The sequence below is a fragment of the Mastacembelus armatus genome, chromosome 10 (genome assembly GCF_900324485.2).
Source record: "Mastacembelus armatus chromosome 10, fMasArm1.2, whole genome shotgun sequence".
Lineage (NCBI taxonomy): Eukaryota > Metazoa > Chordata > Actinopteri > Synbranchiformes > Mastacembelidae > Mastacembelus > Mastacembelus armatus.
This window is the reverse complement of record NC_046642.1, coordinates 4,473,256-4,499,238: the sequence shown is the minus strand read 5'-3', so window position 1 is coordinate 4,499,238 and position 25,983 is coordinate 4,473,256. Positions and strand designations below refer to the sequence as shown.

Below are 25,983 nucleotides of genomic sequence, written 5' to 3'. Positions count from 1 at the left end.
GCACAAGAAGGAGACAGGAGAGAGTTTTTTTATACAGTGAACCCCCAATGGACCAGAATGCAATGCAGCTACAAGACAGGATGTGTTATGAGTATGAGACCATGATCATGCCACAAGCCAAATATTCAAAGACTTATTCCCCAGAAGGGTTCATTTAAATGCTCACCCATTCACTTTTTATTAAACATATAGATTATATGCACCTTCACCTCTCCCTCTTGGAAGTTATTAAAAGCATTCTGAAACCTGTAGAAAATAACTATATGAAAATGTTTTTAAACATTACAGGTCTTAATCATAAACAAGTCATTTAAAGTACTGAACATGTAAAAAAAAACCTACCTAACAATTATCCCAACATGGATTTAGTTTTCATTGTTATTGTACATTGGGCTACAAAATTGAAAAGTGGTCCTTTGTCTGTAGTATCAAACAAGATTTTAAAAACTACTAAAAGAAATCTGCGAAATATGAATAAAAGTGGGTTTTACACAATACTATTAATTGCCCGATTCTTTTCAATATTTCACAGTGAGTATCAATATTGCACATTGGGTATGTTGTAAAGATATCTTTTTTTACAGTGCAGCATTCAGTGCAGTTATGGCTTTTAGATAAAAAAGACATATATCGATATTCATTCGGTTATGTCATAACAAAAAATTGCACCCCAAATGTTAAGGCTGTAATCCGTAATTTAAATGATGCTAGAAGTAATTAATTCTATAAAATGTAGTCTGGATTTGATTTGTCTTCTTTGTATTAATCCTTACATATGTTAAAGGCAGGGGCCCTGTTTCAAGCATGTTTATCTGTGTCATTTTGCTAAGTAAAGCCTGGGACATGAGGCTGTGGACTGTATGTCCTAAGCAGAGTTGTCCAGATAACTCAGCAGGAACAGGCCTCAGTGCTGTTGTTGGGTAGATTTTAAGTCCAGCACAGTTTGATGGAACTTTGGCGACACCAAGGGGACATGGGGTACTGCAACATCTTTCAATTATGAATCATATGCATCAGAATATTCTCACTATCTCTCTATTCACACTATTTACTATCATGCTGCAGACAAGCACACAATGCTAAATATCTGCTGTATTTACATCATACACAAAAATACTAAATAGTTCTTTTTAAAGGCAATGCTTTTGTGATTTATTCAGTTACACTGCAAAACTAAACAATATGGTTTATATTTATTTTTTAATATTATATTATTGGTGTTGTTGGTGGGGCAGCATGGTGGCTGAGTGGTTAGCACTGTTGCCTCACAGCAAGAAGGTTCGCAACCCGGCCTTTCTGTGTGGAGTTTGCATGTTCTCCCTGTGCTTGCGTGGGTATAGAAGATGGATGGATGGATGGTGTTGTTGGTAGTTCTTTTTTTATTCATTAATCTCTGAAAATATATGTGTGATATAAAATTCTTTGATCATTTATCTTTGTTGAAAATGTGACTTTTTATCATGTAATTTTTCTTGTCCTACAGTTTTGACTCAGTAAAAGTATAGGCTAATATTTTATTTCCCAATCTTGACTTACTGGGCAAAGATTTCTTTACACATTGGTCAAAACTGTTATTTACCATTAGCATTTCATTATGAACTTTTTTTTTTTTACCAGTGGAAATATATACTTTATTGTTTCAATATTTCTATCTTTATTAACAACATGGTTTATTCTTATGTTTTTTAAAATAAAACTTAAATTTTTGTTTTATTTATCTTTGTTGAATCTGCCTTTTTTGCTGTTATGACGTTCTTGTTATCTTTACGTACAACGCGATGACGTAACGCTGAGCGACGCGGCGGGTAAAGTAAAGATGGCGGACTTGTCGAGCTGCGAGCTGTCAGAAGCAAAAGAAGCTGAAATTGAGCTCAAGAAAAGACAAAAACGGCCGTGGGAGGATTTGCACAAGTCGGGCAAAATTGGTATAACTCCAGACCTGCCTGAAACGCTGGGATTCTACGACATAAGAGCTGTTAGGAGGGAGGAACCGGAGCTTTCATCAGGTAACCAACGCTAACGTTTCTATTAATTAGCGTTTCTGCTAATTAACGGTGGATATCTTAATTCACCGTGCACACTAGTTAGTGCTGTTACTGTAGTGTCTTGGTAAAAGTAACAGTAATGTTTAAAGTCTAACAAATTAGGACAACAAATGCTGAGTCGAGTGTGTTAGCTTGATAAAGTAGTTAACGTCAGTGCAGCTAGTTAAAGACTAAGTTAGTTAAGACTAGAAGTTAAAGAAAGAACAACTCTAAGACAGTGAGACTCATTATTAGTTTAAAAGTAGCTCTGGGTTTTCTCTCTCGCCGTTTAGCAGCTGTGCTGTTGTCTAAGTTAGTTTTAATAACATGAGTGTGAATAAATCATGATGTCAGTTTTAGATGAAGTATATCTCAGGTCAGGTACTGAGCCATCAGCCATAAAAGCAGGCAGCTTTATTGGCAGCTTGTTGGTTGTTTCATTTCATGTTTTATTGCTAATTCTGTGGTGATTTATGGGCTGCACGATTTAGTAAAATGTCCCTAATTTCTTTTGAGGTCTACTATATGGATGATTAAAAGAAACTTGAGCTGCGTTTTAGTTCAGTTTATTTGTATAGCGCTAAATGACAATACAATCATCTCAAAGCACTTTAGAAATATACAACAAATCCCCTATGAGCGCTTGGCAACTGTGGGGAGGCAAAACTCCAGCAGAACCAGGCTCTGTGACTGTAAACATTTTGTTATTTAGGCATGGATGCTACAGTAAATTCACTCCAACCTAATTTTGCTTCAAACCCATTAATATCCATTGTGTTTTAGCTCTGGCTTAGACTTTAACAGCAAAACCTTTGCAGGTTCTGCCAACATTATATTAAGTCAAGAGGTGTTTCATGTACAGTGAACTCTTCTTTGTGTTCTCAAAGAACAGCAAATCTTTTTTAATCTGCATTTTGGTAAAATTTTGTTATTCTCAAAGTTAAATCATTTTTTACAGTACAATAATTCAAGATTTTATTTTGAATTGCTATTGGTGATGCTGTTTCCTGGGTAAGTGAATGCACTTCCTGTTGCAAGCATGTTGTTCCGTGCACTGTGTACAGCTCGTTTATGGGTTAGCTAGTGTAACAGATTAGCTCTAGTCTAACACACCTAAAAACTAACTAGATTCTCGGTACAACTCATAAATCGTTACATATTCCTGTACTGGTCAAGTATCGTCTTTTTTGTCTGGTACTTCTTGCTATTTCCATATCCTCAGACACTGAGGTTGCGTCAGGTAGGGCATCTGGTGTAAAACTTGTGCCAAATCCACAATGCGTATCAATTGATCCGCTGTGGTGACCCCAAATGGGAGTAAGCCGAAAGGGAATGAAGACCTCTTGCTATTTCCAGACTTAGTACTCGTTAGCCTACCAGTTAGCTCAGCCAGCTGCTAGCATGGCCTCTCCCTCTCTCTCTGCTGCTCGGTGTGTCACATTTTTAGTTATTCATCTGCCTCCTTTAGTCACAATGGTACTTGTAATAAGTGTAAGGTTCTGCTAGCTTTGGAGGCAAAGATCACTGAACTGGAAGTGCAGCTCTGCACCTTTGAACAAAAGCCAGCTAGTGTAGCCCTGTTAGCAGGTGTAGAGCCACCGAGCTCAGGGCCTGTTAGCTGTCCAATGGCAGCTCCGGAGCAGCTCGGAGAATCAGCCTGGGTAACGGTCCGACGGAAACATACTCCTGAGCCAGAAGCCCACGGCTCATTGCCTGCCTGTTCACGTTTCTAACTGATCTTACCCACTCAGCGACACACCCGCTGCGAAACACTCTGGTAATGTGAAGGTACAGCCTCCAGCGACTATAGTTCAGTGTTTCCTGGGGCCAGAGCCACATCAGGTAACCCTGAACCATCCCTTAGTTATGCTGCTACAGTACTGTCCATCAGTGCACTGACCTCCCCCACCCTACTCTCCCCCTTCATATGTCATGAACTTTGTGCTCTCTCTCTCTCCTGTAGTTTATGCTCTCTCTATGCTCTCTCCCTGTACCTTCTGTGGGTGTCCCTGGTCCTGGAGCTGGATTTTGCTGATGTGCAGTTATTGGCCCCACTAACCTGCACATTATATATTTGTTGTTTATTGTTGCTGTTCTTTTCTTTCTCCTCTATCCACTCACCCCAATCGGTTGAGGCAGATGGCCGCCCAAACTGAGCCCAATTCTGCTGGAACTTTCTTCCATTAAAGGGAGTTTTTTTTTTCTTTTGACTGTTTCCAAGTGCTGCTCATAAGGGATTTGTTGGTTTTCTGTTTGTCTTTTTTTTTTTTTTTTTTTTTTGTAAAGTGCCTTGAGATGATTGAATTGTGATTTGGCGCTATACAAATAAATTGAATTGAATTGAATTTGAAATATATCCATTGTGAGTATAAAGCTACAATGTCACAGGTACAGATAACACTCTGACACTACTAATACAACAGTTTTATTATATGTAGCCACAGAAACAAAATAGAATTCAACAACAGCTTTTAAATTCATGCAAAAAGCTCAAATCGTTGTCTTTATCTCTTAACTTTTTCTCAATACAGCAGTTCAAACAGAGCTTTATTTTGCATGTTCACCTTTTATAAAATGTATTAATGTTGCATTGAATCAAACAGTGAAATATCAGTTTTCATCATTCAGAGTTCAGTCAAGTTTCCTCCTTTTTCACGTTGTAGTGTGGCTCCCAAAAGGCTGCTCTCCTTGTGTTAATAGCTGTGATTGTAATTGTTGCAGACATTGGCCTTTTGGTAACCCTATCGCTCTCATGTTGTTCCAGATCCATCCTTGACACGCTTCATTTGCACAGAACTCACCAGAGGCTACTTCCTGGAACACAATGAGGCAAAGTACACTGAGCGCAGAGAGAGAGTTTACACATGCATGCGAATTCCCAAAGAGCTGGAGAAGGTATTATAGCTATACAAATAGTTGCTTCTTTTCTCCATTTAGCCATTCATTTATGTGTCAACACAGATAAAAATTAACTATAGATAAACAATGCAATCAGTTTCTCCTCCTAGAAGTAAGAAAGTATCTGCTGTCTTAAATGAATTTACCATAAAAGGTTCCATTTAAAATGACATAGAACATAAAAATAAATAAAAGATAGAAATGGTTTTTGGATGCAAAACTGTTGTGTATCCCTTCAGCTGATGCTCTTGCATTTTTTTTTTCACTGGCTTATTTATCTTTCAAGATGAAGAGTAATTGTTTCTTTAGACTATACTGTATCTTTAACCTTTGCTTACTGCATATTATTAATGCTGCTAATTGGTATTTGACCTATTGCTCTGTGACTTTTTCAGCTGATGATCTTTGGCTTCTTCCTGTGTGTGGACGCCTTCCTGTATGTCTTCACCCTGCTGCCCCTGAGGGTGTTGTTGGCCCTGCTTCGCCTTTTCACGCTGCCTTGCTGTGGCTTCAGGTCAGAACCTACACACAAACATGTGAGAGAAAGACATACATTTGGCCTACATCAAAAACTTGTCTACAGATGTTGAATATGGATAAACTAGTATACACCTACAAACAGCACATAAAAGTCATATCTATGCTGATTAGGGATGGGAACATTAACCATTAGCCTTGATGTCCGAACATACATGGGCACGGTGCAAGTGCATTGTTAGAGAAGTGAATCAATCAATTTTGGAAAGAAATTCATCGGTTATTACGTTTGCATCGATAAAATTTGATTATTAGGTGTTTTATGCATTAGTTTAATGCATGCAATGTGACCAACACAGTAATTTAAAATTTGGATATTTTTATTCATCTAAAATTAGACCTACTTTATGTTAACGGTTGTCGCGTATTTATACTATTGTATGTGCGCTGTGGTTGAGCACAGAGTCTGCCCCTGGTGGGCAGTGCCTCTCCTCCTGCCCGCCTCTCCCTCTGTCTGATTCTTCCCTTGCCTTCCTCCCTCTGCAGGGCACGCACATGCCCCTACTGCAGAAGAAGCAGGTATGCTCCCATAAGCCTATCTTCATAAATGTTATCACTGTCCTCAGCTGGGCCCCATATCCATTCACTGATATCCCTTCATCTCTGTTTTGTGTGTTAATACACAGCTTGTCACCACACATCATGCCCCATTCTGCTAGCTGGAGCAGTTCTGTCCGTTCCTCATAAGTCTGGGTTTTGTTTTCTATGTGCTTATGCAGAGAAGGTTTGCTGAGACTGCATGCACATTCTCATCACTGTGTTGCTTGTCAGTGGTACAGCTGCACATTCTCCAATCAAGGGGCTGTCTAGCAAACAGGTCTTTTTCCAACTGGTGTCTAAGCAGCTTTTCTGGAGCAGTTTGAGCCTCATTTGCCTTGTTTAAGAGCATCTCTCTGCAGTTGTTGAGGACTGGAACATTCTGCCTATTCACCTTCCCCGTACAGACAGCCCCAGCTGCTCTACAAAAGCAAAATGGTTATTTTCTGCTCACAGTTCACTAACAAGGTTTCCTGTAAGAAATTATATTTTCTCATCTTTCTGGCCCTGAGTTTTAATCTTGTGTATGAAAGGCACATACAGTAGTGTTGTCTACATGGAATGCAGCAGATAGCTGACTGCTCTCAAACATAATTTTCACATGTGTTATGGAGATAACGCTTGTAGAATGGAGATAGCGAGGGCTGCTTTGTGCAGACTACATTAGCAGCCGGCTGCAGCAGCTTTGCTGTGTGTCTTGCACATGCTGGGAGTAAGATGCTGTGTGAGGAGCTTTCTCTCTGTTTGCACTGTAACCATCTGAATACCAAAGCTACCATTTACTCTTTCATGTATTCATATTTTGATGGGTTTTGGACTTTTGGTCCAAAAAAAACAAGACATTTTAGGCTTTTACATGGGCTTTAAAACCTTGTGATGGAAATTGTTTGCAGACTTTCTCAAGCTGCCTAGTGAGGGACAAATGAAGAATTCTGAAAAAACAAATTTTTGAAGGCGATAACATGTAGGAGACCTGAAGCTTTTGTTGTTATTCTGTGTAAATGTCTTCAGATATGACCACTGGATGGCGCCATAACCTTGGCATGAAGGAGGACATAACCTCATCATGAACAAAAAATATTAAGTATCATAAGAATATCTTCCTATAATTGGATTGCAGCGTTTTTTTCTGCTTTTGTCATGAATAAGGATATAAGAAAAAATAAGAGAATAAGGTCCTCAGTGAGTTGCAAGCCAGATTTACTTTGTAATTTCATATAATAAAACTAAAAATAACTCTTACAATTATTTGATTAAGGCAAACATTGTCTTATGCTATTGGACAAAAAGGCTCAGATATTCATCCCATAATGTGTTCTTCACAGCATTGTGCTCGGCTGCACACCATTTCAAAAGACAGTGAGATGCTTGATTAAGCTAATTTACACATCTTTTTAAAGTCAGGCCTTTTTTTCCCTTCTCTCTCAGCTTGGAGTTGCCTCCTGCAATAGTTCAGTTATCTACACCATCCACCATTTCTGTGTGTGCACCATTGTTGCAATGCAAGATTCAGTAACAGCTGCTTTAAGTTAATGAAGGTAATGATGTCTGTTATAGTAGTCAATTATTTTCCTGCCACTGTGAACTAGTAAATAGTGGTCTATGTGGTTAATAGTGATTTAGTAGAAAGTTTTTAAGTAGTACATGAAAAAGGTGTTTAGCTTGTGCTATATTGAGATTGACTACTGTTACTGAATGTACTGACTGTGTTGTGTTTGTGGCAGTGTGATTTTAAAAAAAAAAAAAAGGGTCATGTTTTAACAGCCACATTAATGAATAAGCATCTGTCTTCAGAAAGTACCTTTCCTTTATGCAGATGAATAATGATTTGGCTCAGTAATCTGTCCTTGTGATGGCAGAGTTAATGTATTTTTCTTAGTCTAGTTGGAGGTGGTTGCAGGCATACACAACAGTCATACAGCTGACATAGAAAATACCGAGGTTGTGCTGGAATTAAGCTCTTTCCGGCTCTTCCTGGTTATCCCTGTCATAGTAAATACTAAATAACCGTCCCTATGGATTTGTCAGCCCTCCTATTAACATGCTTCCAAGCTGCCACTGCCATTAATTATTACCCATTATTACTTGAAAATAAATGTTTTGCTGTTCCTGCAATATGTGACAGCGTTAGTGTATGTGTATTCCTCTATTTGTTCAAGCATTTCTGTTCAAAACTCTGTACCTGTTTTGTTAACAGAACTTAGGTTTTTAGAGATACTGTCTCAAACAGATATGAATTTTTGTTGTATTGTGGTCTCTTTATTAGATAAGCATTGTGAAGATTTAATCTTAAAATAAAAACAGAACAAAAACAGAACCATATTAAAAGATAAACCTTATGAATGAGATAATCTTTGGTATAGATACTAACTTTAATATTTCATATTGTATTTTTGTGCTGTAACTATTTGCTGCCTTTTCTTTCTCTCAGTTTTGAACAGAAATGTATTGTGTACCCTCTGCCTTTTTTCGCATGCAATAGGTTGCAGAGATCTAGCACAGATTTTTTTTTTTTTTTTTTTTTTTACTAGCAGTAATCAGTGATACTGGTCTGGTGGAATATGAAATCAGAGGCCCACTCCTTTCACTTTGTGTTACTTGCCTCACTGTATTTCAATTCAATTCAATTCAATTTTATTTGTATAGCGCCAAATCACAATACAAATCATCTCAAGGCACTTTACAAAAACTAAAACTAAAAACCCAACAATTCCCTTATGAGCAAGCACTTGGCGACAGTGGAGAGGAAAAAACTCCCTTTAACGGAAGAAAAAAAACCTCCAGCAGAACCGGGCTCAGTTTGGGCGGCCATCTGCCTCGACCGGTTGGGGTGAGTGGATAGAGCAGAGAGAAAAGAACAGCAACAATAAACAACAAATAGACACTGCAAGGTGGTGGGGCCAGTAACTGCACATCAGCGATAAACAGCTCCAGGACCAGGGACACCTGCAGAAGGTACAGAGAGAGAGAGAGAGAGAGGGAGGGAGAGAGCACAAACTAGGGGAGAGAGAGAGCACAAGGTTAGTAACATTCAATGGTGGAATATACATGAGGTGGGAGAGAAGAGGGGGGGGGGGGGTTAGGGTAGGGGAGCTCAGTGCACCAATGGTCCTCGGGCAGTCTAGGCCTATAGCAGCATAACTAACTAAGGGATGGTTCAGGGTTGCCTGAAGCCAGCCCTAACTATATGCTTTGTCAAAGAGGAAGGTTTTAAGTCTAGCCTTAAAAGTACAGAGAGTGTCTGCCTCCTGAACCCAGTCTGAGAGCTGGTTCCACAGGAGAGGAGCTTGATAGCTAAAGGCTCTGCCTCCCATTCTGCTTTTGAGAACTCTGGGAACCACAAGTAGGCCTGCACTCTGAGAGCGAAGTGGTCTATTGGGATAATATGGTACTATGAGGTCTTTAAGGTATGAAGGAGCTTGATTATGAAGGGATTTGTATGTGAGAAGAAGGATTTTAAATTCTATTCTATATTTTACAGGGAGCCAATGAAGAGAAGCCAATATAGGAGAAATATGATCTCTCTTGCTAGTTCCTGTCAGGACTCTGGCTGTGGCATTCTGGATTAATTGGAGGCTTTTTATTAAGATATTAGGACATCCAGATAGTAATGAGTTACAGTAATCTAGCCTTGAGGAAACAAATGCATGGACTAGTTTTTCTGCATCATTTTGAGACAGGATGTTCCTAATTTTGGAAATGTTGCGCAGGTGAAAGAATGCAGTTCTAGAAATTTGTTTTATGTGTGAGTTAAAGGACATGTCCTGGTCAAAAATAACTCCAAGGTTTTTTACAGTAGTGCTGGAGGCCAGGGCTATGCCATCTAGAGTTGCTATAATTTTAGAAAAGTTATTTCTGAGATTTTTAGGCCCAAATATAATGACTTCTGTTTTCTCCGAGTTTAAAAGTAAAAAGTTACTGGTCATCCAAGCCTTTATGTCAGGTAGACAGGCTTGAAGTCTGGTTAACTGGTTTGTGTTAACAGGTTTAATAGATAGATATAACTGAGTGTCATCTGCATAGCAGTGGTAATTAATAGAGTGCTTCCTAATGATATATCCTAAAGGAAGCATGTACAGGGTGAACAGAATCGGTCCTAGCACAGAACCTTGTGGAACTCCATAACTAACTTTTGTTCGTGTGGAAGGTTCATCATGGACATGAACAAACTGGAATCTGTCCGATAAATAGGATTGGAACCACTTTAACGCTGTTCCTCTGATACCAATCACATGCTCCAGTCTCTGTAATAAGATGTTGTGGTCAATGGTGTCGAATGCTGCACTAAGGTCTAGGAGGACAAGTATCGAAACAAGTCCATTATCTGAGGCTAAGAGAAGATCGTTGGTAACTTTCAACAGTGCTGTTTCTGTACTATGATGTGCTCTAAATCCTGATTGGAAATCTTCAAATAGTTCATTCCTGTGTAAGTGGTCTGATAGCTGCTTAGCAACAGCTTTTTCTAGGATTTCAGTTTATCTACTTATCAATAAAGTGTGGAAATGCTACTTTGACTTGGTAAAAATGTCTATTTGCAAGCATACACATACATGTCTTGGTGGAGACACATTTAACTGTTAGGAGGACAGGTAGGAGGACAACAGGTTATTTTTGTGCATGTTAGTATATACAGTAGGCTGTATGGCTGTACTGCACTGTATATGTTAGCATGCAAATTTAATATGTCAGAGTGTATGGAAAGATTGTGTGAAGGTTTCAATATCAGTACAAATATTACAACTAGATTTATTTGTGTGTGTTGTCAGTGGGTCTCGGCTTCTGCAGCCAGCTCAGGTGTGTGATATGCTGAAGGGCCTGATCCTGGTGCTGTGCTTCTCCATGATGCATTACGTAGATTATTCCATGATGTATCACCTGATCAGAGGACAGTCTGTCATCAAGCTCTACATCATCTACAACATGTTGGAGGTACATACTAATGTTTGACAACTTACAGCATTGCTTCAGGCATTTACCCAATATAAACAAAACCTACTGATGCATTTTCAATCACTGTTCTGTTGTGTATTTAATACAAGCTATAACGGTGCCTAATTGCTGTGTAAAATGATGAGGTAGCTGCCCCTGCACTGTGAGAGGACATTTACACTTAGACTAAATATAGATTTACACCTAACAGGTTTTACATTTCCAGCTGTATGTTTCCATTTTTATGCATCCAGAAGATGTACATAAAATGTATATTTTGGATTTTTATCCACAAGTCTTTTTAAATCTGACCCACAAGGCACTGTGTTTTTAAGCATTCAAAACCTAAATAAACTATAAAAATACAACAAAGAAAACTTGTTTCTGATGGTTACAGTCTAATAAACAATGAACAAGTGCTTATAGTGAGCACGTATGTGCCATAGTAATTTATTGGCCTTGTTGAATGAGAACAAAGGCATATAAGACGTTGGGTAAGATTAAAGAATGTACCAAACGTCAGGTTAAATAATTGATTTATTAACTTTAGGTCTCTCTCTCGTTTCTTTTGTGAGGTGGCTGACCGCCTCTTCTCCTCCTTTGGTCAAGACATCCTGGATGCACTGTACTGGACAGCCACAGAACCCAAAGAAAGGAAAAGAGACAGTATAGGAGTTATTCCTCATTTCTTCATGGCTGTTTTTTATGTTTGTATCCTTGATCAACTGCACACAACATAATTAGTTTTGTCAGTTATTGCTGGCAAAGTTTGGAGGTTTTCACTGCTTTGTCAGTAAGCTGATGTGTCTTTTGAAATTAGTACTGTGACTTATGGGAGTTATTTTTGACAGATAACACAGTTACAGTCTTGTGTAATGCTCCTATCTAATCCTTGGTGAGATCTTATGACCACTTGAAAAGACAGACAGCATTTTAAGTGCTGTCTGACTTGGCAGACACACATCATAATGAACTGTCTCTTCTTTTCATTCTGGCTAGACAGACTAGAGCTAAATGTCAAAAAATTATTGCTATTTGCTCTGATCTATAGCAGGGGTGATGAAGTACAGAGCTTTAGCCATGCTCAGCACAAAATAATTTATGTTTAGATATAGCTTTCTTATGTTTTTGTGTTATTAGGTTTTTTAGGTACAAAAATGCTTTTTAAATGTTGTTTTCCTGAATGGCTGTCTCAGTCCTCCATGCCATCCTCATCATGGTCCAAGCCTCCACCCTCAACGTTGCCTTCAACTCCCACAATAAATCCTTGCTCACCATCATGATGTCCAACAACGTCAGTACACACACACACACACAACTTCACACACATACATGTACAAATGCAAATAAACATGCGCATGCATCTCAAGATATTGGAGGAATCCCAATTTCAGTCTTGCACACCCAAAATTTATGCACACATGCTCACACACTGCCTTTTATTTAAATAATTTGTATGTAGATGTGTTCCAGAAAAAATCAACTTGGCACTGTGGTGATGAAATGCAGCTGCAACGTGATAGTTTGTGTTTGTATTTTTTTTGTATCATAATGCTGCTAAGTGCGTTTCTTTCTTTGTTTTTCTGTTCTTTCAAACACAGTTTGTGGAGATCAAGGGAAGTGTGTTCAAGAAATTTGAGAAGAACAACTTATTCCAAATGTCCAACAGCGGTAAGATCTTTAACGCCATATTCTTCTACTTTAACTGAAAACCATTTTTACAGTTTCATTCTTCATGCACTTTACTACTATTAAATACTAGGAGAAATATTCACGGGTCTTACTGTCTTCAGGATACAAAAGGGAATAGTGCAGTAGTGTTTATAGAGTACACTCTGCTCCTGTTCTTGAGATCTGCCATTCATAGAAAAACAATGATGTGAGGTACAACTTCTCTACTGAAATGCTTGATTTTCAATGTAATAATTCCGAACAAATACTTACAGTAATTGTAGATAGGACGAATGTAAAATAAATGCATATTATTATATATATTTTATATTTACATATGCACCATATGTAGAGGAGCGAGCTGTAGTTTAGGCTGTAGGCACGGGTACCAAAACATGCTAACAAGCCCAGCGGCTAAATTGTTATAGTAGCATGCGTTGTATGGATAAACTCATATGTTATTCATTCTGTTTCTGCACCGGAGAGTCTCTCCCTCTGCGTGAGAGACGGAGCAGTGCACACACTGTAGCTGTGCCCTGTTTACATTTTACACACACAGCTTCAGCTAATGATGGCAGGGGAAAACCTTTTGTCTCCAACTTGTAATTACATTGTAGCGTATTAGAATTAATGCTGACCATGTTTATCATGTGCAACAAATCTGAAAGTAGAAACACGTGCGATGCAGACGATTCTTGCTAAAACATGCAGGATAACTTTCCTCAATAAATGTGTCTGTGCATCTGACACACACAGGAAAGAGATGGAAAATTAAAATCGGCCAAAAGAATCGGCATCATATATCGGCTATCGGCTGCCCTGATTTCTAAATATTGGCATTGGCCAGAGAAAACCCATATTGGTCGACCTCTAACCATATGTATAAACATGAAAAGATCTGATTATGCTACTCTGGCTGTGAATACAAATTACTTTGGAGTAACCTTGGTATCCTTGTCATCTTATTAAAATCCTCAGCTTTAACTCTATGTACGACAGTTTTTACTAATATGTAAGGTCTGAATTCTTTCATTCCTTCCATTTTAAAAGCAATTAAATGTCACTGCTGTTAATGTGAAAAAAGTGACAAACCTCTTCTCTGAATATCACAGTTTCTGACAATCTGACACAGAATGGAGCATGGCACTGATTTCATTACATTGACTGTCAGGAATATTTAGCACCAAACTATTATTGGAAACCTTCAAAACAGAGAACAGTTTGAGCTTACTCCTCTTACTTCTCTTGTGTGGGAACATTTTATTAATTTATCCTTTTGACTTCTAAAAAGAAGAGTGCAGACGGTGCTATATATTAAACACATTCTTCTCCTCTCATTCTTATTTTCTTTCATCTTGGACATCCTGACATATTATGATGACAGAAAAAGACAATAAGCCTTAATCGTCTGCCTTCTCATTGTGCACTCACATGTTGGAAAATTGCCTGTTGAGCATTGTCCTAACTAGCATGGTATTATCACTGCAGATGATGACATGCTAAACATCTACAGCTGCATCTTTATATTACCATAGATTGATGTTCGTAGCATGAAGTGCTCACTATGTTTAAAGTGATTATACAATAAAGCAAAGTGCTGCACAATAAAACTGACAGATCGGCTGATTTAAAATGTTCTTTCATGCCTTTGAAACCAATATCAACACAAACATTTCTAAAATAGTAAATAATTCAAAGCCATGTTTGACTTTCAGTCATACCATCATATTTTGGCAGATGTGACTGCAACACAGTAGCAGAGTATGTGGCAGCAAGACAACCTTAGCCTTAAATTTAACTTGGCTCTACAGAAACCCTAATTAGGATATGAAGTGTGGGTTAAGGCAGTGAGAGTGCAGTTGAGTCTTGAATGAAGACATTTACTAATCACATTTTCTTATCCAGGAGTTTCCAGAGTTGAGAGACTGTAATTGCAAATTTGATTATTTTCTTCCTGTAGATATCAAAGAACGGTTCACCAGCTATGTTCTCCTCCTCATCGTCTGTCTCAGGAATATGGAGCAGTTCTCATGGAACCCAGGTAATCATCTGGTTTCCCACTAAACTGTAGTTTGGATATTTTTACATTACAGTTAATGCAGACAGATTTTATGCTGCCTCAGTCTTGTTCAGTCATTTCTAAAGCTGATTTTTGTTTATTTATGAAAACTCCTTGCTGTCAGGGTAAAAATTCACACAAATATGCTGAGCAGCTCCTGTCCTGTTGTTTTGACTGACCCACTGCAAAACCCTGGGGGTCTTTCTGTCCTACAGACCTCAGTGAGTGAGACAGAGCAGAGTGAGAGATGAGAGCTTCTGTGTGACAGCTCTCTAAAAACACTCAGATCCTGCTGACAGTCTTACAGCCAGACACAGTAGATGACAGACGTGACCTGTCAGCTGAAATCGTAACACTGATGTACTAATAAAAGAAGTAGATTCTTCTGTCTGCTAAACATGTATACAAGTCACAGGTCCGCAGTAATTTACTTAACTTCCATGCTGCATTACTGGTATGCGCTCGTCTTTGTTGACATTACACAGCAGAGAGAAGTCGCTCTTAGCTTGCTCTTATCTGGTTACCTTTGAAAAATGCCTTGATGGTTATACTGAATGAAGACTTACTGAGTATGTGCTTTCTGAAAAATCTTTCCCAGCAAAAATGAAAGTGCTGAGAAACAAGGTTAAAATCTACGTACATATAACACAAGTTTCTTGTGTGGTTTCTTTCCACAGACCACCTGTGGGTTTTGCTGCCTGATGTCTTTATAGTCGTCACCTCTGAAGTTGCAGTTGACATCATTAAACACGCTTTCATCACCAAGTTTAATGACATCACTGCCGACGTAAGGATCAGTCCTGATGTCTTTTACTCCAAAGATAGTCTTTCATTAACAACTTGTGACACATCTAAAACTGTATGTAGTCATCTGCTCCTTTTTGATCTCCTTTGTGCCCCCAGGTTTACAGCGAATACAGGGCCAGTTTGGCTTTTGATCTTGTCAGCAGTCGACAGAAAAATGTAAGCAATTGTTTTTCATAATCCCCATCATTTTACTTACGAAGACCACACTGAGCAGTTTTGTTATGTGCTGTATTCTGTGCTGGTTTGTCACTGTGTAGGCTTGTACTGACTACAGTGACTCAGTGGCAAGGAGGATGGGCTTCATCCCTCTGCCTTTGGCTGTTCTGGTAAGAGACTGCAGTCTGTTGCTATTCAGGAAGTAAAAGCCAGAACTGGCACATAAACACTATTCAGAACTTCTTACAGACATTTATATATATATATATATATATATATATATATATATGTCATCACGTTTTCAAAATCAGAGTTTTTATTTAATTTGCATTTTGATGTTTCAACAGCTCATTCGAGTGGTGATGAGTTCAGTGAAGGTGCAGGGAGCTCTTTCATACACGTGTGTGTTCCTCTTTTATCTTGGGTAAGTCTATTAAGCTTAAACTTTAATGTTATTACATGATTTTATTGTAGAATTTCCTGCCTACCATTTCAAATTAAGTGGCCTTGTCACTAATACAATGCTGTACTTGTACTAAGCACAGCCATTTCATTTTACATATGCTACATATATTTTAATCTGACTGTAGAAAGGTAGCTCTAGGGCATATTTAAGGGTTGTAACTTCTCTTGGTTGGTTTTCGTTGTTTTAGTCATTCATGCAGATTAATCTGGTGATAAGATACTGTATGTTATTCCCTCCCTCTGACCTACGGGCTTAAAACATTAAAATGCAGTTCAAAATCTCTTTCCATATTACTGAATCTAAACATATTCATTTGGTCATAGTAGCATTAATGTAAATATTAAATTTTTGTGTTTATTTATAGTGTGTCAGATGTTTACAGAGACTGGCACAAACACAGATATTCGGCATATAGACATGCAGGAACTGTCATAAACACACATTCAGATTTAAAGACACACAGTTACATAAGCATTAACAATGTGGCGTCATGCTCTCCATGTGCTGAGCTGCTGATAGCCCCCTGCTCATTCGCATTGCCGGGTCCCATCGGGCTTGAACCATTGAAAAGTTTCCCTCAGGGTGAAGAATGCACTGTTGTCATCTCTAGTGCCATCTCTGGCCTTCCCCACCCCCAGTTTAAAAATAGCTCCAGCTTGAACAGACCACTGTGCCTTGGCAAAGACTCAGCCACTCTTGGTTCCAGTCACCATGTCACAGTGAGCAGTGGTCCACAGACCCAAATGTGTCCATCTCGCTCTCATCACGGTGCAGAGTCTGGGCCTAGTAGCAAAGCCCAGAAACACAGAAGCATGGTAGACATCAACATCCTGGTGTCAGTGGTGGGATGTGAACAGTGATGACTGAAACCAGATGGTAGAAGAAGATTCATTATAAATGTGGCCTGGCTCAAGACTGCACTGTGATAAGCCTGTTGCATCGGAGCACTGAGAAACACAGAAGACAGGTCACAAGAGCCCACTTAAAACAGTTTGAAATAACTATAAAACTAAGAATCATTAATTCTTACTCATTTTCTATTTATTTCTATTTATCTATGTTGACCAGAATCTACTTTACAGTGACTCTATGATCAGGAAAAGTGCAACTTAGAACATAGAAGTGAAACATATTTAAAAAACATGTGAACATGTTTGAAATAACTGATACCTGCAGAGTTTGGTATCAATTATAGAAAGACTGCCATGTTACCTCTGTCAAACTGTTGTTTTGATAATCTGATGTGGAACAGATACTGCAAGGTAAAAAAAAAAAAAAAAAAAGTGGGAGGACTGCAAACTTGCCCAGCAGTGATATGTTGTTTTACTTAAAATAATTTTTAACAAAAGGTAACAGCTCCACAGTGCAATAGTCTTTCATTCTTTAGTCAGAAAGCACCTTTGTAACTGCAGCCTTCTCCCTCACTAGGCTGGTGACACTTAAAGTGTTGAACAGTATTGTGCTACTGGGGAAGTCCTGTGTGTACGTCAAGAGGGCCAACATGGAGGACAAACTGTTTGAGAGGTCTTCAACTGCTCCATCCTCCTCTACAAAGAGCCCCAGCAAAGCTGATCAAGCCAAAAGTTCCACACCTTCAGGTAAACCACACGTTTTTCACTGTTCCAGTTCCCTCTGTGTGCTTATAGTGCCGTATACAGCGCAGCAGTTAACTCTTAAAAACAGACTAACACACTTAGCAACTGGTTGGTGAACATAATGGAGCATTTATCAGCTACAGATGTTTTTTTTAAGGACCAAGTTAAAACATAGTGAATAATATTGAACTTAAATTTGTCAGGTGGCCAGAAACGTTGCATTGTAACTGCTGGATGTGTAAATAAGCAACTATTTTCTAACAACTTCAGCTTAAAAGTTATCTTGGTCTTCTTGTTTCTGCTGTTCCCAAGCATCTTGAAATAAGTAATTTCAGGAAATAATTAACATATAAATTTTCACTATGTTCATTACTATAATGGACACAAAACACCATCAGGCATCGTCAGGTTTAATGCACAGGTTGACCCAGTTATAGCAGGGTGTGCTCCCAATCTATTTCAATAACTATTCAAGCATCCCAGCTTGATAACATCCCGTCCTTCTCACTAATTACCGTTTGGCTCTATCAGGCTTCCTGCAATCTAGGAAAACCAGACTAAGTCCTGGCATGTTTCAGATTGATTTCAGGTCCATGTTTGGATTTGTAATGGGACTTTGTTAGTACCTATCTTTGAGTTTCTATTATTTTGGCTTTAAGCCTTTATCCAGAACACTGGCTTTATAGATTTTACAGATGTAACATTATATCTTATTTTGAAAAGTGCTTGGACCTAAATAGTAAGCCTCTTCTTCTGAGGAATAGCGATCTCGTAAATGAGATGTCCTGGGACTGTCCATGAATATGTTGCACGTTGCTCTTTGCCTCCTCCTCACTGCTTTTTCTTGTCTCTCTGCAGTTTGATTTACTGCATCTAACAAAACAGTAATGCCTTAAAATGATCTTTTAAAAAACAAATGCACAAAGGAAACAAAGCACTGTGATTGTTTTTAGCTCACATTAAGGTTGACAGAAATTCACATAGTTTGAATGCTGCTTGAATATTGCATGCACTGTAGTTTCTTAATCAACTTGAGACTTACTGAATCATGTAAAATTATTTAGACATTTAGCTGATATTTATATTTACATTTTAAGCATTTAGCTGACACTTGTATCCAGACAGATTTGTCAGCAGGTTGCAGCTCAGTGTCCAGCTTCAGACAGCTAATGGAAACCTCCAGTATCAGGTGACGCAGAAATCTAACCTGTAACCTGTAACCATGTAGTTGTAGAATAATCCCTTTAAGAATCAGGTTAAATCTCATCAGATGTTGACTTTGATTCAACCTAAACATCCATATGTGAAAACTGCCCAAATAATTTTTTGCACATTGGACAGCAAGTGATTCATGACTCATCAAAATGTTTAACCCAATGTTCATTCTTAGCATAATGTTTGAAGTGCACCATAATGCTGTGTAGTCTGGTATGTTCAGTTGAAAAATTATTTTGAAATTCTAATCTACCAAATATGTTTTATGAATCATTTTGTGTCACTGTGAGCTTAATCATACTTAAAAAACAGCTGAAAGCTGAAACAAGCAGACATTTGACACTTAAAACAATTACTAAAGTAATGATCACTGTCTGTAGTTGATATACTGTCACATTAATTAACGTACAAATTTTCATCAGTGTACTTTGCATTTGATTAGTAACATGACTATTAATTATGGCAATGCAGGAAATAAGATCTTTCCTTCTATCCAGCCAATGAGTTTTATTTGTCTGGACTCTAAAATGCAGTTTCACAGTGTACCAGCAGTGCTTTTGGTGGTTATTTTAATCAACGTTGACATTAATCATATGGTCAGTCGCTCTTTTGTAAAGGTAGCTACAGGTGTATAGCAGGTTTTGTGTACACTACCCTGACCGTTGTAAAAGCTTTAGCCTTTAGTTGGTAGAAAATGATGGTGCTTCAGCTTTGTTTTTTAGTCATTACAGCAGAGCCATAGCCATAAAGCAACCTAAGGCTTTGTTAGTGATGGATTGGCTTTGGTCAGACAAAACAAGAAATTTGAGACATTTGTTTCCTTTTTTGGGCATTTTTCTCCTTATTTCCAAGTTTAATAAACGGAGACAGAAAACGGGGAGTGAGGCAGGGCTATGACATGCAACAGAGCTCCATGGCATTAATAAATAATTATTAATGAATGAAATCTGAAAATATCCAGTAGGTTAAACAATAATGAAAAACATTTGCTCTTTTATGCTGCTGCAGTTTTATATTACAGACCTAGAACTATTGGTGCCTTGGAAATGATCCTATATGTCACATTTGACAGATATATACTGAAATAAACAAACCCTCTAACTTATGAACTTACTGATTAAGATTTGATGTAAATATCTTGACAAGATGTTAAAAAAGCTCTGTACCACCAGTCACACAGCCACACAGATTTAGATGTGGCAATATCTCCCTGTCAACCACAGCCAAATCCCTGCAGATCTTTTTCTCCCGTGTGCCATAGACTCAGCTGTTCTGAGCCAGGAGCTTTAAAATGACAAAGATACTGATGGTGCATCGTGTCATATCAAACATCAAAGCTCCTACCACAGCTTGTGTTTGAAATGAAAGCAGCATAGTATAATAACTAGTCTGAGTTTGTGGGAAATGAATCGCTCTGCTCCTTTCCCACACATTCAGCTGTTGGGATTCGAACCAGCAACCTTGTGCCATGCTTACTTTTCAAACTTCAAACGATTTTTGTCTGCGCCTCAAGCTTCACCTGCTGCTCCAATTGATTCACTGCACGATTATGTTTATCTGCATGTTCTTGTCTTTACAATAATCTGGATTCACATAACACAGAGATATGCCATCTGTCTATACTGCATGTTTTTCTCCGGAGGGCAGAAATGGGTAATGAGCAGTTTCGCATCAGCCTTTTTGTGCCATATGGTGGATAACTTTTATTAAAGCTCACATTTCTTCCAAAGAAGAAGTGAGAACAAATTTCCGTGTACACAATGTCACCTGAATATTGGTTCTTTTAAATTTAAATTTACATTCTTTTTTAAATTAATCTTTTGTGATGTAACCACAGAGGACTAATGGTAACTAACTAAAACAAATTTAAATGTGTGTGTCAGAATAAAAAGAACTGCTAACAAATGCTCAAAACTTCATTGATTTCTTTTGTCAATTTGGGAGACAGCAAAACAAGCTAACACCACATTAAAGTCAAATTATTACCTTATGATACCATTTATTCTGCCAGTGTTTGTTTAATATTCACTCTCCTGCTTTGGTCTCATTACGCCTCAGGAAAAATCTGATGTTTGTCATCACACTGAGATGTTTGCTCCATTGTGTTTACTGTATCAGCTAGTCGCTAACTTTGTGTCTGCTGTCTAGTGCTGGGACATTCAGGAAAAAAAGGTTAGAAGAGCTGAAACTAAACCCCAACAGTAAAGATGCAGCTCAGAAAACCAAAACAGTCCCAACTGAGTCCCTCAGTTGAGGGAAACTGCAGTCGACTACAAATCAGTGTTGAATATTAAAAATATTAAAATAACTGTTTTCAAAAACAAATCGATAGCCCTCCCAGGGAACCCACAGCTGTAAAAATTTTGGAGAAAAGCTGAATTATTGATGCCATCAGGTGGAACAGTGAACTTTTATTTGTCCTTTGTATGTGAAACAAATTGTGAAATACAGTGAGCTATAATTAGAGTATGTAGTTTGTATGTCTCTTTAAGTCCATCCATTTTCTTCCGCCTTATCTGGGGCCGGGTTGCAGTGGCTTAAGCAGAGATGCTAAGACTTTCTTCTCCCTAGTCGCTTTCTCCAGCTCTTCTGTAGGGATACCAAGGCGTTCCCAGGCCAGTTGAGAGACAGAGTCCCTCCAGTGTGTCCTGGGCTTTCCCTAGGACCTCCTCCCAATGGGACATGCCCAGAACACCTTCCCAGTCAGGCGTCCATAACCCAATCCACCTCAGCTGGCTCCTCTCATTGTGGAGGAGCAGCAGATCTACTCCGATATCCTCACCCTTTCTCTAAGGGAGCGCTTGGCCACCCTGCAGAAGAGGCTCATTTCAGCCACTTGTATCTGAGATCTTGTCCTTTTGGTCATGACCCAAAGCTCATGACCAAAGGTGACAGTCAATCTCACGTTACATCCTTCCCTCCCTCGTTAACAAGACCCCAATATACTTAAACTCCTCCACTTCAGGCAGGATCTCTCCACCGACCCGGAAAGGGCATGCCAACTATTTCCAGTTGAGAACCATGGCCTCGAAGTTGGAGGTACTAATTCTCATCCCAACCACTTCCCACTAGGTTGTAGTGCACACTGAAGATTCTGGCTCAGTAAAGCCAACAGTCCAGAGGTACAGTCCCTGAACGCCATGTGATGTTGCAGAGACGTCAGTGACTTCAGCCTGGGTGATGGATGGACCAGCTGTTTCCTCTATGGAAGGCGCGTCCTCGAAGTATTCTTCTCACTGTCCAACGATGTCCTCAGATGGCAAGGCACTGCTTCCCCCGTCCTAAGGCGCCGATTGTTTTGCCAGAATTTCATCAATGCCAACCGATAGTTCTCCTCCATGGACTCACTGAACTCCTCCCAGTCAAGGTCCCCACCTTTGACCCCTTACGCTCCTGTGGGGGATGGGTCCACAGAAGGACATCATGGAGAGTAACCCGCCACCAGGCGCTCACCAGGCCTTGCTCCAGGTGCTTTGCTGTACCAGGCGACATCACAGTCCTCGACTTTTCATAATCCATAATGGGAGTTTTGAACTAGAACTTGTAGTAGATAGTGCCAAATACTACGTACTCTGAAAAATAATCAAAGTGAGAGATGGTGTTTGCATCATCAACACGTTTGCCTTATTGTTGGTTGATTCAACACTGAATAATTTTTCTTTTTCTCTTTTGGTGTGAAGCTCTTTGTCTTGTTTAAACATAGACGTTCTATATTCAGTGAGATGCTCTATACTGTAGCTTCAGTTTAGCTTTGTCTATCAGGAGAAACAGAAGTTTGTAGAAGCCAGATAGCCTGGGGCAGGGGAGTCTCTGTGGACAGTCCTAATATCCAGTGCTGCTCCACTCAGTTCTCTGTGATATGATGAATTATTCTGTTTGGTTTATGGTTTTCTAAAGTAATTACACTCTTATGCTCAAAGTGTAAAAATGTAGCAGTTTTCTCTTAACATAATGCAGCAGATTGCGATAGAAACTGACTTTGCTGCTGTATTTTCTCCTTTTCTGGCTGCTGTCTCTGAGCTGCTTTCAACGTCAGTCAGGTGGATGTCACTTGTGTGACTTGTGGACCCAGCAGGTTGAATCAAGCCCTGTCACTCAAGGCAGAGCAACTGTGCCCTTTGTGTTACAGGCTGATAGTTGTTGCATGTCACCCTCTCAAATACTACATGTTCAAGTTCCTGCTATAAATTATCTAAGCATCTCCTAAGCTCACTAATTATCTTCTGTGTTTAATCTGCATCTGAAAAGAAATGAAAAAAAGGAGTTTGGCAAACTTACAGTGACAAGTGGACTCCAATCTTCTGGACAGCCAAGCTAGCTCAGGCTCTGTGCAACTCCCAGCATTAGCGTATTGATGCTTGTTAGAGTGGCATCAATCATCCTAAGTCTCTGGAAAGAAAAAAAAAAAAATAAAAATACAGGTGACCTACGATTCAATGTTGTGCCTGAAAAATATCACACACAAAGCTCTGAAACTGCTGTTCTGCTAATGTACTGCATATTGTTTACAGTCCATTGGAAATGCTGAACAACCAAAGTCTGTAAGTTCTTTTAGCATTAAATGTTTGTATTTGGTTCTTGACAGGTGAATTCCATGTGGAGCAGATCCCTGCCACACCCTGCAGCCCACCATCCTCTTCCTTTACCTCTTCTGTGACCACCCAGCCAACTCCCAGGACTGATTTGTTTCCTCCTCCATCCACTGATGTCTCTTCTGCTACAGCAGTAAGCCATCCTCCAACTCCACCACCTCAGCCTCAACCAGCTGCATCCTCCCACTCCCAAGAAGAGGTGGGGGAGGCTCAAGGGGCCTCTGAGACAAAGAACAGGACTCCCAAAAAAGACTTGCTGGAGATCGACCGTTTCACTATCTGTGGTAACCGCATTGACTGATTAACCTCTCAGGAAAGTGGAAGAACAAAGGCCTCGGTGCAGCTTTCCTGGCCAGCAGGAGCAGAAAGGAATATTTATTGAGGTCAGAGGAAATACAGTAAGTTATTGTGAACATGGACACAATGTGAGACAATCCAGCTGCTGTTGAAAAGTTAGACAGGAAACTTCAGCTTGCTGAGAACAGTATAGGAGAGAGGAAATGCGAGTGTGGCAGTCCTCAGCATGAACTGGTGTGTGACACATGCATGTGTGTGGCTCAGTTTAGAACAAGTGTGAGACAGCATATATGTGAGCACACAAGCACTTCTTGCACGAGCAGCACTGGGACCAGAAGGAGAGAAGTTTCTCAGTTCACTCAGCAGTTAGAAAACAGTCACACTCTCATGTTGAAGGTAACACATTATTTTAATTCCATCAGATGTTTCATTTTCCCTTAAACCCCCTAACTGAGCAGGTTCTGGGCTCTGCAAAACAAGCTAACCACTTTTAAACAAGCAATGCTGTTCTAATCAGATTTACAAATACAACACAGTTAAAACATGGAACAGCTTTTGAGCAGTTCCTTTAAGCCACTTGTTTACAATGTGAAGGTCAGGATCCCCATTAAGGAACGTAACATCGTTAACAAGACATTAACTAGTACAAATACAACTCCATCAAGTTTGTTTAAAGCTAAAAAGGTTTTTAAACAGCTCTAAGAAGTCGCACACTGATAATATCAAACATAGTTTCCTTCAGTAAGTAACTGGTGTCATTTTGTAAGAGAAATGTTATTTAATTTGTCTTTTGGCCTGGAGCATGTTTGCACTGATGGACTGTTCTGTCTGTAACACGACAGGTCCTTTTCCTTATTCAGTGTTCTAATGTTTACATCCTAGAAAACAGAAGCAATATTCCCACAACAAAATGCCTTTTTTGCAGGTGTTTTAATGTTTGTTGACTGATATAGTCTGTTGCTGCAATTGTAATTTATGTTATCGCACTGAAAAATCTACAGTATCTGCCCTGTCATGTAATAGGCCATTCTCTGAGTTCTGAGCTTTAATTTGCCACCCATATATGTAAATGAGTGTAAACAGACTATAACATATTATTCCTATAACTGTACAACTGTTTTAAAGTTCAGTCAGGAGATGAAGTTCCTGCAGTGAAGCCAAATATTTATTGGGTGTCGGAGGGAAATAATTTTTCTCTAAAGTCTTTCAAATTAATAGTGTGTGATGTAGCACTTTATGGTACCTGCCATTATAAAGGTCAGACTTTGCATTTTGCAAGATATTTCAGTGTCGCAAGCCAAGTAGTTTGAGCAGAATTACTGCACACAGACAAATACATTTGACTGGTAATTATTAAGGTTGAAATTGATTAGTCTCTCTGACTTTAGTTTTCTCTTCTTGAAACACTCTGTTATTCATTTTATTTGGGAATTTAATAGGCTCTTCTCTCTGAACAAGTCTAAAATCCATCATCTACCACCTAGGGACAGTTTAGAGTCACCAGATAGCCTAACCCCATTCTGCAGGTCTTCAGACTGAGACCCAGATATACCAAGTCCACACAGAAAGACCCCAGGTTTGAACCTGGCACCTTCTTGCTGTGAGGCGACACTGGTAATCCCTACAAGGCTAAAATCTAACTAATGTTTTGGCAGATGGTCATATTTACTTTAAGCAGAAGGACGATGTATATAATGTTTACACATATCAACATTGATTAATTCAGTTTTGGGGAAAATTGCTCTTTTTAATGTTCATTACCATTGTAATAAGGAAGATAGTTCTATTTTTGGAGCTGCCAGTTGAGATACAATTATATTTTTTGTACATGAAGTCTGACTCTGCTCAGTTCTTCATGTGGTCTCATCTCCATTGGCCTGAGCTCAGCCTTGTGGTCAGTTTGGTTCAGCCTGACTGGTCCCAGTCTGCAGTGGAGATCAGTCTAAGTTGAACCAAACCACAACTGGACCTCACTGAGCTGAACTAATGGAGATGGGACAAGCTGTGATGGTCCTGTACACTGCCTGCTTTGTTTTATCAGTTATTTAATTTCTACCTTGATAACTCTGATCATTTTGGTTTAATAAAGGTTGGTTTTTTTATATGTGTTGTTTTAATCCAATGATATGCAGGAGAATAATAATGCAAAACTTATTCTTCAGTCTTTTTGAAGATATTCTACATGCTTTTCTGTCCATGC

At 39.0% G+C, this 25,983-nt stretch overlaps 1 protein-coding gene across 3 annotated transcripts; it reads left to right on the top strand.

Annotated features, from left to right (window-relative positions):
* The first annotated feature begins 1,803 nt into the window (after positions 1-1,803).
* Positions 1,804-25,885, top strand: tapt1a (transmembrane anterior posterior transformation 1a). Of its 3 annotated transcripts, XR_003297175.1 has the most exons (16): positions 1,804-2,006; positions 4,789-4,919; positions 5,318-5,436; positions 5,946-5,978; positions 10,763-10,925; positions 11,501-11,636; positions 12,122-12,219; positions 12,527-12,596; positions 14,557-14,637; positions 15,333-15,442; positions 15,559-15,618; positions 15,720-15,788; positions 15,966-16,042; positions 17,513-17,682; positions 23,480-25,677; positions 25,720-25,885. XR_003297175.1 is itself a non-coding variant. In XM_026330856.1 (15 exons), exons 1-15 carry the CDS (start codon positions 1,817-1,819, stop codon positions 23,785-23,787), a joined length of 1,815 nt encoding a protein of 604 aa, XP_026186641.1. In that variant the 5' UTR covers positions 1,804-1,816; the 3' UTR covers positions 23,788-25,885. The 3 variants fall into 3 exon arrangements, 1 of the variants encoding a protein (XP_026186641.1); XR_003297176.1 differs by lacking the exon at positions 5,946-5,978; XM_026330856.1 differs by having other exon boundaries at positions 23,480-25,885.
* The last annotated feature ends 98 nt before the right edge of the window (positions 25,886-25,983 follow it).

Coding starts and splice junctions, on each gene's coding strand:
- tapt1a (XM_026330856.1), top strand. CDS start 1,817: ATGGCGGACTTGTCGAGCTGCGAGCTGTCAGAAGCAAAAGAAGCTGAA. Junction 5,979..10,762: donor CCCTACTGCAGAAGAAGCAG/GTATGCTCCCAT, acceptor GTGTGTTGTCAG/TGGGTCTCGGCTTCTGCAGC. Junction 15,443..15,558: donor TTAATGACATCACTGCCGAC/GTAAGGATCAGT, acceptor TTGTGCCCCCAG/GTTTACAGCGAATACAGGGC.